The 14,744-nt window shown below is 41.3% G+C and overlaps 1 protein-coding gene across 3 annotated transcripts in view; it reads left to right on the plus strand.

Annotated features, from left to right (window-relative positions):
• Positions 1 to 14,744, plus strand: part of LOC307207623 (connector enhancer of kinase suppressor of ras 2-like) — a 331,548-nt gene that overhangs the window by 104,965 nt on the left and 211,839 nt on the right. The window contains exons 1-2 of one of the 3 annotated variants that reach the window (XM_079961621.1): positions 810 to 1,063; positions 3,648 to 3,811. In XM_079961621.1, coding sequence (XP_079817747.1) covers positions 922 to 1,063; positions 3,648 to 3,811 — 306 coding nt within the window. In that variant the 5' untranslated portion in view covers positions 810 to 921. Of the gene's footprint in view, positions 1 to 809; positions 1,064 to 3,647; positions 3,812 to 14,744 lie in introns of those variants that run through there. The other 2 variants (XM_079961620.1, XM_079961622.1) reach the window with 2 other exon arrangements.

Genomic DNA, 14,744 nt, shown 5'->3' on the forward strand with positions numbered 1-14,744 from the left:
CTGTGTTGTAGCCAATGCTAGGCCTATTCAAAGTGCGTGAAAAGCAAAAAGTAGGTACGTAATAGAGGCAGCTATTTACAAGGAACAGGGACCAGAAAATAAAAATAGTTGGACTTTTTGCATTTTCAGTATCAGCCCTCGTCTTTGTGACATGGTTTGTGTGTCGAGGTCCCCCAGGCCACCCTAAATAACTCACACTTCACACATCAATTTTTGTTTAAGGTTTTTGGCATGAATTTGGCCACAACTTTATTTAAATACACACACATGAGTGGTTGCTTAGGCATTGGTTACGACTATCTGTCCTTGCCGCTGTAACAGAACTGACTTCCAGATTCCAGCGGAAGCCAGTGAGGGAAACAATTTTGGAGAGAAAATGAAGCTGGGCCTCAGTCCCTCACTTCTCACCCTCATGCTCCTGGTGGCTTGCACGGCCCAAGTCCGATGCCAGGGACAAAGACGAAAAGAATGGCAAGCCCCTGGATTCCTTTAATGGAATTCCCTTTCTGCACCACCATTGGAGGGGTAGGCACTTACCCCTCCACCAACCAATTTGAACCAATGCCTAACCGCCAACCTTACAAGTTGTGACAATTTGCTACGCAGTAGGCAAAAACCAAATGGCAACAGCCAATCAGCCAAATGGACAAAATTCCTACCAGGCCCCTGCCCCAACGGCAGACGACCCCATGACAGGCATAGCAAGGTCAGAGGACAACGAACCCCTCCCCTTTTCAGGGTGATGCAGTGCACGCAGCCCAAGAGAAGGCCCCAGGCTGCGAGCCCTGTATTTAAGACCTCTGACCCCTCCCACACTTTAGCAACATAACATTATCCCCAGCAACACTCCTTGCCCAATCACAGCATGTGGCCAATTTGCCCAACAACAGTGGGGTGGCCTTTAGGCCCCCATCGCAACACATGCTCTCTGTTATGGAGAACACGCTTTACAGAACATTGTTTAAATATATCCCGGAGAAACAGAAGAGAGGGGTGGAGGGGGAACCCAGCAGTAAACATTTTCCTCTGTTTCGTTTCACACCTCTGCTAATTTTCAGTAATGGTAGGAAATAGTAAGAGATGATTTCATTGTAATGGCACGCTAGATTTATTTCCCTCCATAAAGCCAGAAACGTGATGCCTCTAGTACACAGCCCGTGTCTGGATAATCATAAAAGGAAATGGTAATTATAGAAATGATGCCTGATCTTGAAAGTGCATGGCTGGCCCGGCCTTGCCCGATCTCTTCACCGTTGCTTTGCCACGACACAGAGCACTTTGTGAAGCGAACGGAGAATCTAAAATAGCAACAACGACGAAAGGCAAAACGTGTCCAAGGGACTGGGGTGGGGAAGCCACATTGAGAGGCTAGAAAAACAAGGGAAGACATGGTCTGGAAGACATTTGTGTCTGTTTAAATAGCAGAGAGAGAGAGAGAGAGAGAGAGAGAAAGAAAGAAAGAAAGAAAGAAAGAAAGAAAGAAAGAAAGATTAAATTCCAGGAGGCGTTGGAACAGAATTATCATTTTATAATTTTAACTGATTTTTTAAATTTATTTTCAGTGTATTGAGGATTTTTGCACGCTGCTTGGATAGGATAATAATTAAGTCAAGAAATTGTCAAAATAAATCATAATATAGTTAGTTAAATAGAAGGGTTGGAGTGTATGTATTCTTGAGTTTTATGCCAGACTTGCTGCCTTCCATCTTGGGCAGACCTGTGCATAGTGCATTGCAATGCTAGAATCTTGGGGCAAGTATATTTTATTTTATTTATGTTATCTGTTATACTTAACAGTCGCTTGTCATCAGAAGGCCTCTAAGCGACTTACAGCAAAACACACACACACACACACGATACCATAAAGCAAGGGGGGAAGGGGGGGGTCATACCATACATCAATACATCATCTAACATAACATTTGTGGGGAAACCAACATGGCACATTCACCATATAAATGACAAGAACATTAACCATATACAGTGGTACCTTGGTTCTCAAACTTAATCCGTTCTGGAAGTCTGTTCCAAAACCAAAGCGTTCCAAAACCAAGGCATGCTTTCCTATACGTTTCCGAGCACAATTCAAAGTGCTGGTGTTGACCTTTAAAGCCCTAAACGGCCTCGGCCCAGTATACCTGAAGGAGCGTCTCCACCCCCATCATTCTGCCCGGACGCTGAGGTCCAGCGCCGAGGGCCTTTTGGCAGTTCCCTCATTGCGAGAAGCAAAGCTACAGGGAACCAGGCAGAGGGCCTTCTCGGTCGTGGCGCCTACCCTGTGGAACGCCCTCCCATCAGATGTCAAAGCAATAAATAACTACCTGACATTCAGAAGACATCTTAAGGCAGCCCTGTTCAGGGAAGTTTTTAATCTGTGATATTTTAGTGTATTTTTGGTTTTTATGGAAGCCGCCCAGAGTGGCTGGGGAAACCCAGCCAGATGGGCGGGGTACAAATAATAAATTATTATTATTATTATTATTATTATTATTATTATTATTATAGAAAGTAATGCAAACTGGATTAATCCATTCCAGACTTTTAAAAACAACCCCTAAAACACTAATTTGACATGAATTTTACTATCTAATGAGACCATTGAGCCATAAAATGAAAGCAGTAAACAATGTACTTCAGTCACACAATCAATCAATCAGCAGCTGAACTGCGTTCCACACAGTCACAAAAACAAAACAAAAAAGAGGCACAAAAACGCAAAATAAATAGCAAAAACAGACAGACCCCATCATAACACTCAAAACGGAAGTGTGGCACTCAAATCAGAAGCGTAACACTCAAAATGGAGCATGTTCGGCTTCTGAAAAAAGCTTGCAAACCGGAACACTTACTTCCGGGTTTGCAGTGTTTGGGTTCCAAGTTGTTTTAGTACCAAGGAGTTTGAGAACCAAGGTACCACTGTAGTTAGTTCCTAGGCCAAGAGCAATGACTTGAAAAGGGAACTATTTCTCACAGAGGTGAGTGGGGGGAGAAGTCAGTGTGGGCCTGTAGGCCTAGGAGTAAGTAAGGCTTCATGTCTGCTGTAGTTTTAAATAATACTGTTCGTGTTTAGTTCACCTGAAGTCATTGGAGTCTGCTTCTGAGAAAGGCACAACACATGGGGTTACCAAATGCAGGAACCACAGAGACTTGGCAAGCCTTGATTGAGGCCCTATAAAAGGAAGTCACTTAAGCCCCAAGTCTTAATCGGGGTCTGCCTCAGATTGAGGTTCCCAACTCCTGGATTGGGAAATCGTATACGACTGTGCCTATAAAACAGATGTGTGAGTGTTGCCTTTGTGGGTATGGCGTACTCATGTAATGGGAAGCCAAAACTGGCTGCAGCTTCTCTGTTGTTTGTGTTGTTCAACTCATGGCCCTGTAGGACAAGTCAAGAGAACTGTTTCCCCATGTTCTTAGCCATGGGATATGGCACTTAATTTCACATTATATGCAATATAAAAGATGTGTACCAGTGCACAAGGTGTGAAATGATATCATTCCATTTTGTGTTCTTTCCTTAAAAGAACATAGGCTTTTATATTCCATCAAGATGAAAACAGTGAGCTGAAGCTGTAATGAGGCAGCAAAGTATGCTACCTCTTTTTTTTAATTCCTAATCAAGTGCTCCTGTTGCTGTTTGAACCTAGGCCTTGATGACTGCCTTCAACAATACATAAAGAACTTTGAGAGGGAAAAGATCAATGGAGAACAGCTGTTACACATTACTCATCAGGAACTTGAAGAGCTGGGAGTCACTCGAATCGGTCACCAAGAACTCATCCTGGAAGCAGTGGATCTGCTCTGTGCTTTGGTAAGTGGACCTATTTACTTGGAATGCTCTCCATGTTGATCTCTGTGTATCTTTCAAACCAAAGTAAGCAGATCAAGTCATAACGATGCTTCTGAAATTCTTACTGTCTGAATTTTGGAGCTTCTATTGTGGTCCATGGGGTGCCTCAGGGGCCCAGATCTCAGTCCTTGGAGGAAATAAATAAATAAATAAATAAATAAATAAATAAATAGCAAAATGCTTACCCAAGAAATCAAGGCTCAAGGTGCAGCATAATCTCATAAAACCAAGGCCAACCATGGGGAATCAGGTCCAGTCACATCCATAAATGACCCTAAAGTTAGATGAGGCAAGGGGTGTAGCATGGGGGGATGACAGGGCAGCTGTAGCTCCTGGCACACAATTTTTAGGGGTCATGAACCAGGCACCCCACGCAGGGATCCCCATTCTATCCTGCCTGCCGCTGGGGGTCTCGGACCCAGAGCCTGGCCTGACCTTGTCACCACATCGTCGTCCCCCCCCCCGAATGGCTGCCAAGCCAGCATTGTGGGGATTCACCCACTAAGGGCCACATTGTCCCTGTTCATCCTCCTTGATCTCTCATCAGCTATACGAACCACTGACCATGGTATTGTTCTAGAGAAGGTGTCTGAGTTGGGCGTGGGTGGCACTGCTTGGTTTTTGTTCCAGTCCTGTTTGAATGGCCATCTTCACAGGCTGATGCTTGGGGCGTTTTCTTCAGCCCTGTGGAGCTTTCAGGATGGTGTGACACAGGGTTCTATTTTGTCCCCCATGCTGTTTAATGTCTATATGGAACTGCTGAGTAGTGTCATCCAGAGTTTTGGAGTGACCTGCCAGCACCATGCTGATGTCACACAGCTGTATTTTCCCTTTACATCAGTAGCTGTGGCAGTGGGGGCCTGGTCTTGGTGATGGATAGGAGGAGAGCTTAAAGCAGAAGAATGAGGTGCTCTTAGTGGGTCTCTCCCTAGCATGTTCTGGCATGTTCAATTAATCACCTCTTTTGTCCAGCTGGCTGCCCCTTCCTTCCTAGCTTTTCTCAACCCCGGCCACCTCATGGCCTCCACAGCTGGCATCAACACTGATTTCTGGCGAGATCTTGCCAGAAATCATCGCCAATGTCGGCACTGATGTGGGCGCAGTGATGGCAGGGTGTGGTTGCATTTTGCCTCGAGCGCCAAAATACAACACTCCAGCCCTGATAGCAGGTTGGACAATTTGTGTACTTTGGCTTTCTAAGCTGTATGGCAACAGCTCTTTAGGATCTCTAGCAGAGATTATGTTCCTCATCAGCTGCTACCACCTTCTCTTTTCTTTTTAAGTGGAAATGCCAGGGACATGCTAGGGAACCACCCACTGCCAGCACCACTGTATTATCTGGATTAAGCTCTCATCCAGTTCTTTACCAAGGTCAGACGCCCACTGCCACAGCTGCAGATGTAATGGAGAAATAGAGCCGTGCTGCATTAGTATATTTCTGACAGCTGACTCCAAAATTCTGGACGGCGCCACTCAGTGATTTCATGCGGGTGTTCATAGAATCATAGAAGTGCAGAGTGGTAGGGACCCGAGGGTTATCTAGTCCAACCCTCTGCAATGCTAAAGCATTGCAGCTAAAGCATACATGACAGGTGGCCATCCAACCTCTGCTTAAAAACAAACAAACTCCAAGGAAGAAGAGTCCACCACCTCTTGTGGGAGTCTGTTCCACTGTCGAACGGCTCTCCCAACTCAGACATACATTCCAGAAAAATGCTATGCTTGAAAGATCAAAGCTGCTGAAAGATCAAAGAGAATCAACAGGAGTTGTGTCTTCTGGGATAAAATGCCATTTTTCTGGTCCCCATAGTAAGAAATGCTGCCCACTGGTGCTTGGAGAGCAGATGTTATTTCTTGGGTCAGATTTGACCCAAGAACTCACAATTGCTGACCTCTTTGATGGACTTCCCCCTTTCTCTGCCCTGCACCATGTAATATATCATAAAGCTATGAAATACCATTGAAACTATGAAATGCCTTTGGAGTAGAACTTAAGATTCTGCTCATGAAAACTCCATAATCTTTCTCTCTGTGTATATTTATGAGCCAAAAGAGCAATTGGCAGCTCTTATCAAAGAGTTGCTCTTTCTAGATGACTTTGACCTTGTAGCTCACTCCAAGTAAAGGCTAGAGATAATGATATCTCATTTGCTTCTGTCTTTCCAAGCTCTGACTTGACAATTAGCATTGGGGGGGGGGGCAGTGCAGTGTAATGGCAAACATAAAACCTTATTATGAACTAGGTGCCAGTTTTACTAAATAGTGAAATGAAAAATACATTGACAAGACCTGGTGTTTTGTTTTTGTATTTTTGTTCTGCAACGCGCTGCATGCAGACATTCAATCCTTTAACACAATCTGTAATGCACTGTGTACATTTGCTTTTGTTATGATTATTGTCATTATTTCCCCATGAACTTGTGCTGGTGTGTGTAATAGGAAGCTGGGACATGGGTGGTGCTGTGGGTTAAACTACAGAGCCTAGGACTTGCCCATCAGAAGGTCGGCGGTTCGAATCCCCGCGACGGGGTGAGCTCCCGTTGCTCGGTCCCTGCTCCTGCCAACCTAGCAGTTCGAAAGCACGTCAAAGTGCAAGTAGATAAATAGGTACCGCTCTGGCAGGAAGGTAAATGGTGTTTCCATGCGCTGCTCTGGTTCACCAGAAGTGGCTTAGTCATGCTGGCCACATGACCCGTAAGCTGTACGTTGGCTCACTTGGCCAATAAAGTGAGATGAGCGCCGCAACCCCAGAGTCGGTCACGACTGGACCTAATGGTCAGGGGTCCCTTTACCTTTAATAGGAAGCTAATACCATTTGACAAGGATTTGCAAAAAACGACCATAACTCAGTGGTAGAAAATAAGAGCATAAGAAGGGCCTGCTGAATCAGACCAATGGTCCATCTAGTCTAGCATACTGTTCTCACAGTTGCCAACCAGATGCCTATGGGAAACCCACAAATGAGAATGAGCACAATAGCAATCTGCCCACCTGCAAGCCCTTCAACTGGTATTCAGAGATGCACGGTCTCTGGCTGTGGAGAAAGAATAGCTATTGTGGCTAGTAGCCACTGATACCCTTATCCTTAATGAATTTATCTAAAACACTTTTAAAGCATTCCAAGTTGATGATTATCACTGGCTCCTGTAGGACTGAATTCCATAGTTTCACTTTACATTGCGTGAAGTATGATCTTGCTACAGGTAGGTAGCCGTGTTGGTCTTTCGTAGTCGAAACAAAATAAAAAAAATCCTTCCAGTAGCACCTTAAAGTAAAGGTAAAGGGGACCCCTGACCATTAGGTCCAGTCGTGGCCGACTCTGGGGTTGCAGTGCTCATCTCGCTTTATTGGCTGAGGGAGCCGGCATACAGCTTCCGGGTCATGTGGCCAGCATGACTAAGCCGCTTCTGGCGAACCAGAGCAGCGCACGGAAATGCCGTTTACCTTCCCGCTGGAGCGGTACCTATTTATCTACTTGGACTTTGACAGTAGCACCTTAGAGACCAACTAAGTTTGTTATTGGTATGAGCTTTCGTGTGCATGCACACTTCTTCAGATAGGAATTTTTTTTTATTTTGTATTATTTTGCATTTGCTATGACTCTTCTAGCCTTCAGTTTTATTTGGATGGCTTCTAAGTTTACTTCCATCTCTTCTCCAATTCATTTTTCCCTAATTCACCAGTGAAAAGGCAGCAGTGTCATTATAGTTTGCCTCGCAAGTTTATTTGGACTAGTGCACATTGAAGATAAAGCTTCTTCCTTCATTCATTTTTATCACAGCAATTCTGCCTAACAATGATAGCTTCAAATTTGACCATATTTCTAAGTCCTTTTTCACTTCAATCCAACATTTTTCATAATTATCCTTAAACAGATTCACATTCTTGGCAGTCATATTAACCAGTAAATATTTCACTTTCTTGACCAGTGTTAATCCTGTCTTTTCCTGGAACTTCTCTCTCTCATTCAGAGTTAAATTTTTCTCTAAAACCTTAGTTTTCATTTTGTTTAACTTAAAACCTGCTACCTGTCCAAATTCTTGAATCAGTTCCAGTACCCTTTTAGTACTAGATTCTGGCTCCTGTAAAGTCAATACTAGGTCATCAGCAAATGCCCTCAATTTATACTGTTTAGCTCCCACTTGTATACCTTTAACCAATTGGTCCTTTCTAATCATATTTAGCAAAACCTCCAGGACCGATATAAAAAGCAGTGGAGAGATTGGGCAACCTTGTCGTGTTCCCTTCTCAATCTTAAACTCTTCTGTAACTACATTGTTCACAATTAATTTTGCTTTTTGTTCTGAATAAATTGCACCTATACCATTTTCAAAACCTTGACCTACCCCCATCCCCTGTAAATTCTTCTTCATAAAGCTCCAAGAAATATTATCGAAAGCTTTCTCCACATCCACAAATATCAAAACTGCCTTAGTATCAATATTCACTTGTAGTTTTTCTAAAATGTTAATTATATTCCTCATATTGTCAGACAGATGTCTGCCCGGGAGAAAGCTCGCTTGGTCTTTATGAATTTCTTCTACTAGCACCTTTTTTAATCTTTTAGCCAAAATATCTGCAAAAATTTTGTAATCCACGTTAAGCAGTGATATAGGGCGGTAATTCTTAAGCTGTGTCTTTTCAGTCTCTGTTTTCGGTATAAGTGTAATATAGGTTTCCTTCCACGACTCTGGTGCCCTTTTCCCTTCCAATATTTCATTACAGACTTGCTTCAGTGGTTGTATTAGCCATTCTTTCAAAGATCTATACAGTGGTGCCCCGCAAGACGAATGCCTCGCAAGACAAAAAACCCGCTAGACGAAAGGGTTTTCTGTTTTGGAGCCGCTTCGCAAAACGAATTTCCCTATGGGCTTGCTTCGCAAGACGAAATGTCTTGCGAGTTTTTCCGACTTTTTTTCCCTCCCCCCTTTTTCTAAGCCGCTAAGCTGCTAAAAGCCGCTAAACCGCTAATAGCGCTAATCCGCTAAGCCGTCAATGGGCTTGCTTCGCAAGATGAAAAAAACGCTAGACAAAGAGAATCGCGGAATGGATTCTTTTCGTCTTGCGAGGCACCACTGTAATATCTTGAAGTCAAACCATCTGGTCCTGGAGATTTACCCAATTGCATATTCTGTATGGCCCCTTCCACTTCCTGATCCGTTATTTTATAATTCAACATTAACTTATTTTCCTGAGAGATTTTCTGTAGACCATTTGTTTTCAAAAATCGATCATTGTCTGTTTCTTTCTGCTTCTCCTGTGTATAAAGTTGTTTAAAATACCTCTGGAAGCACTTCCTGACCTCCACTGGATTCTGTATATTTTTTCTTTCCAGTTCCAAATTTGTAATAGTATTAAGTTTTTGTCTTTTTTTCATTTGCCAGGCCAACAATTTCCCACACTTATTTGCCGATTCAAATGTCTTTTGTCTCATCTGTTTAATCTTCCATTCTATCTCTTGATTCATCAATTTCATATATTGTACTTGATATAACTTTATCTCTCTCAGGATCTCCTGTGATTTTGGTTTTGTTCTCAGTTTCTTCTCTCCTTCCTTTATTTTCTCCAGTGTTCTCTTCTTAATTGCATTCTGTTGTATCAAAAGTCCTCTCATAACCGCTTTGCTTGCGTCCCAGATTACTCTTTTTTCTACTCTAGTATTCATATTTATCTCAAAATAACCTCTCAAAGTTTTTTGGGCCTTCTTGGTTACTTCTTCATTCCTAAACAAAGTATCATTCATCCTCCATCTAAAGGTACCAATTGGCGTCAATTTCATCTCCATCTTCACAGGATTATGGTCAGAACAAGTTTTGGGGCATATCTCCACCTTGCTAGTCTTCGGAACCAGACCTCTAGTTATCCAAATTTGGTCAATTCTTGTCCATGTCATTTTAGCTTCAGAGAAAAAAGTTCCCTCTCTTCCCAAAGGATTCTTCATTCTCCAAATGTCAACTAAATCCATATTTTCAGTCAAAGCTTCTTCCTTCTCTTTCTGTCTTGTCTCCCTTTTACATCCCAATTTCTTCCTAAAAGCACTCCACATTTTCTGCATCCCAGACTGTTAAAATATTTTATACTGCTAAACCTTTGTATGGCTGTGTGCAGTAAGGCTCTCTTCATGCTAAAAGCATTGCTCTTGAAAGAAGTGACGTTTCTCCCATTTTGCTTGCGTAGTCTTTGATTTGCACATATTGCAGAATGTATTTTTTAATTTGATTGTAATCTGTAATCACGTTTCACTCTGACATAAACCACTTTGTACATACACCGAATTGTGCCATTGCTTTTCTCTTTTTGCTTCAGAGTCATGGGAAAAATAGAAACGCATACAACTTAGAATAATAATATTTTGGTTTTGGTGGTGGTAGTAGGAATACACTGTTCTCTTTGCAGACACCTGGGTGTTCATTTTGTTTTAGGCCTCACTGCTAAGTTCTAAAGCGGCTAGAACTTTGGTGTGATTAAACCTAATGCAAGCTTTTGTACTTCATTACACTGCTGTTTATTGGCTGACATAAAGCTTGATTACTGTCCATTGGTGCATATCCAAATTAATTTACTGAGTCCACATTGCCAGATGTGCTCTGACTCATACACAGCCCAGCGTTTCAATATCACTGGATTAGTTATCCTTTATTCTTCCCTAGCCTGCCCTCATTGTCTGCTACGTGCAGTCTAAGGAGAAATCCTCTAAAAGAGCAGCCTAGTTTTGGAGAGGGGGGGGGGGGTTACAAAATAAAAATTAAAGCACATTTTAAATATTAGCAGCTTAATGCCTTGATTGGAGCAGCTTCAGATGCTTGCACATAAGGTGTGCAGACATGCTATATACCATGGTTATTTTTTATTTTTTTTTATAATGATTTTTATTAATTTTCCACACATAAAATAAAGAACAATGTAACACAGTATAACTTCATAATCATCGGTTCATAACCTTTTTTCTTTGACTTCCCCATACCTCCCTATCCCTGCATCCTTGTTTAAAATTCTTTAGCAACCCTTAAGTCCATTGTCTTAGTTCTTTTTCATAAATATTTCTTAAATTTTTTTGTTTACTGCTGCAATTCTTTACTTCTTACCCCCTGACATCTTAACATTCCTCAATTTTACAGTTATTTTTAAGATATATCTTGAAATTCTTCCAGTCCTCTTCCACTGTCTCTTTCCCCTGGTCCCGGATTCTGCCCGTCATCTCAGCCAGTCCCATAAAGTCAATCACCTTTGTTTGCCATTCTTCCAGAGTAGGTAGTTCTTGCGTCTTCCAATACTTTGCCAGTAGAATTCTTGCTGCTGTAGTGGCATACATAAAGAATGTCCTATCCTTCCTTAACACCACTTGGCCCACCATACCCAAGAGGAAAGCCTCTGGTTTCTTAGGAAAAGTCCACTTAAGGACCTTCTTAATTTCATTATAGATCATTTCCCAGAAAGCTTTAACCTTTGGGCAGGTCCACCAAAGGTGGTAGAAAGTGCCTTCAGTCTCATTACATTTCCAACACTTATTATTAGGCAAATGATAAATTTTTGCAAGTTTGACTGGGGTCATGTACCACCGGTAGATCATTTTCATAATATTTTCTTTTAAAGCATTACATGCAGTAAATTTAATACCGGTGGTCCATAACTGTTCCCAGTCAGCAAACATAATATCATGACCCATGTCTTGTGCCCATTTAATCATAGCTGATTTCACCGTTTCATCCTGTGTATTCCATTTTAACAGCAAGTTATACATTCTTGATAAATTCTTAGTATTGGGTTCCAACAATTCTGTTTCTAATTTTGACTTCTCTTTCTGAAATCCTATTTTCCTGTCCTGTTTAAACGTCTCATTTATCTGATGGTAATGCAACCAATCTCGAACCTTAGGTTTTAGTTTCTCATAACTCTGAAGTTTCACCCTTTCACCATCGTATTCTATAATCTCATGATATTTTGGCCATTTAGAATCCATATTAAGCTTTTTTACTTCCCTAGCTTCCATTGGTGACACCCACCTAGGGGTTTTGCTTTCCAACAGATCTTTGTATCTAATCCAAACGTTATACAATGCTTTCCTTACAATATGGTTTTTAAAACTTTTATACACCTTTACCTTGTCGTACCATAAATATGCATGCCAACCAAAGCTATTGTCATACCCTTCCAGATCCAAAATGTCAGTATTCTCAAGAAGTAGCCAGTGTTTCAACCAGCAGAAAGCTGCTGATTCATAGTAGAGTCTTAAGTCCGGCAGGGCAAACCCCCCTCTATCCTTTGCATCAGTTAAAATCTTAAATTTAATTCTGGGCTTTTTGCCCTGCCAGACAAATTTTGATATATCTTTCTGCCACTTCTTGAAACAATCCATCTTGTCCACAATCTGCAGCGTCTGGAATAAAAACAGCATTCTAGGCAATACATTCATCTTAATAGTAGCGATTCGGCCTAACAAGGAAAGTTTCAGCCTTGACCAAATTTCCAGATCCTTTTTAACTTCTGACCAACATTTTTCATAGTTATCCTTAAATAAATTCACATTCTTAGATGTTAAGTTTACCCCTAGGTATTTTACCCTTTTTGTTATTTCCAAGCCTGTTTCATTCTGAAAACTCTCTCTTTCTTCCATTGTTAAATTTTTTTCCAACACTTTCGTTTTTTGTCTGTTCAATTTAAAACCTGCTACTCGACCAAATATTTCAATTAGTTCTAAAACTCTTTTAGTACTAGTGTCTGGCTGTTGCAAGGTCAATACTAGATTATACCATGGTTATTTTTACCATTACAAAAGGGCCACTCCCTAGAAGTTGCCGTCAGATGCACCATTTCAACCACTAAGGTCTAGAACAATTTGCATTCTCTTTATATTAAATGGGAACATGCATTGGCTCTGATAAAACTCCCACTGAAATGAAGGGGGAGTGGGGTTCATGACTGGTGTCAGTGCCTGGTGAGTCAGTGCCAGAGATTGGCAGAGTCTGACAGATGTTGGGCTTCATTAAGCAAGCCACCCAGAGTGCCACTCTCTCAGTTCGTGCTTCACACATAAGTGTATGGAAGAAATTTGCTTTGTTTTGTGCCTCCACTCATTTTTATTATTAAAGACCTCATTCATTTTGTTCTTCATTCATTAAGATCACATTGGCTTTGTTATTCATTCATTACATTCCCATTCATTATGTAATTCTCATATTCATTTCCCAAGACCCTCTTCTTTTATTTTTGTTTGGCTTCTTTCTAGCACATGTGGTGGCAGAAGCATTGATTTGGGTGTCCGCCCGCCTCTTGTTTCCTACAGTTTTATTTTCCCAGAATGCCCCAGACATTAAATCATTGTGAAACATTGTGGTTGGGGAAGTAGCTGCCATCACCCCCTTGAAATGACTCCTGTTAGTGTTTGCCCTGTTTTTCATAGAATGTCCCAGAACAAGATCTTGTCATTCCGGGAATACAATGTTGTCAGCTAGGAAGCATGGAAATCAGCTCTGCTGCAACCAGAAAAGGTTATATCTCTCACCCCGCAAATGGGGTGGCATTTTTATTTTTAATTAAAAAAAAAGTACCTGTTCAGTACTCATCCTGGTGTTCATTACTCATGAGAAATGAACATTGAACTGAATGGGTCCCAACAAACAATGCCTCCGTCTTATCTGGTTTAGCTTCCAGTGGTTATAGGGATGGGGTAGAAACTGATTTTGTTTGCATTTTAATGAGAAACTGCCCAATTTGCACTTTCCAGTGTGATCCAAAACACAGCTTCCCTTCAAATTCTGCACTTCTCCAAATTTGCAATGTGTTTCCAAACACTATGTTTAAAAATGTTTATATTAGGGTATTGTAATTCTGTTTAAATTATGCTAGTCATTTGTAAATGACAACAATGGAAACAAAAATAGTATAGACAGTTCATCTTCACTTTTAAAGTGAGCAGCAGTGACAAGCATGGTAGGCATTGCATTAATATTGTTGCTACTATTTTTTGAGAAAACGTTCAACATCAGTGCCCATTATAAGAAAATGCTGTATGTGAGTGATTTTAATCACATTTGCACACAGGGATCTGTCATTTTATATGACAGGAATAAGTCAGGCATGCAGATTCTGCATTTGAGTTGTGAGATGGGATACAATGCAATTAAAAATAAGGTAATCCAAAAGTTAACAAATAGAAAGGAGGCATCACCAAAGACTTTTCTTTCCTTGGACACCATTTGCTTTAGGATGTACATATCTTACTCATCTGTACAAAAAACTTGCACATTGATCCTCTTGCAAAAATCGTTTCCAGTAAAAAGCCCTATAGGGATCGTACCCCAGAGCATGTCTTGTTTCATGCTGGTGTTTAGGAAATGGAAGCATTTGTTCATCAATATGAAAGACCAATGCCAATCAAAAAATGCAAAATGATAACCTGGTACCAGCTCCCTCAAATATAGGCACCTAGGAATTTGCCCAACCCAGGTCTTGGGGGAGCCATTCTAAATCTGAAAAAAGATAAAAGCAAATATTCACCAGGTACAAGATTCTAAAGAGCCACAATAATTACAAGCCATTGAGCCCCACACCTGTGTCTAAGTTGTTCCTTTGACAGTGATGGTAGGAGTTTTCCAACAGACTTCTGCTCTCTCGAATGCAGTACTCTGAAGTGAGAGCCTTCAAACAGCTCCCAAACACTGAAAGGCACACAGCGTGTTTCAATATTCTTCTGTTTAAAAATGTAAATTTTATTTTTATGTTGTTTTAAGCCTTTTCTTTCTCAGAACTACACAGTGTCAGGAAATGACAGATGGGAGCACGTCTTAGATTGCTTCTCAGCCAGTTTGCTTCTTTGGTTCATCAAAACCCGGCTAAGGAAAGAGTGTAATTTACTTCTCTTGAGTAGGAAATAATCTTGGAGCACAAATCTCAC

Source organism: Podarcis cretensis, assembly GCF_951804945.1.
Source record: "Podarcis cretensis genome assembly, chromosome: Z".
In the NCBI taxonomy this organism is placed as follows: domain Eukaryota; kingdom Metazoa; phylum Chordata; class Lepidosauria; order Squamata; family Lacertidae; genus Podarcis; species Podarcis cretensis.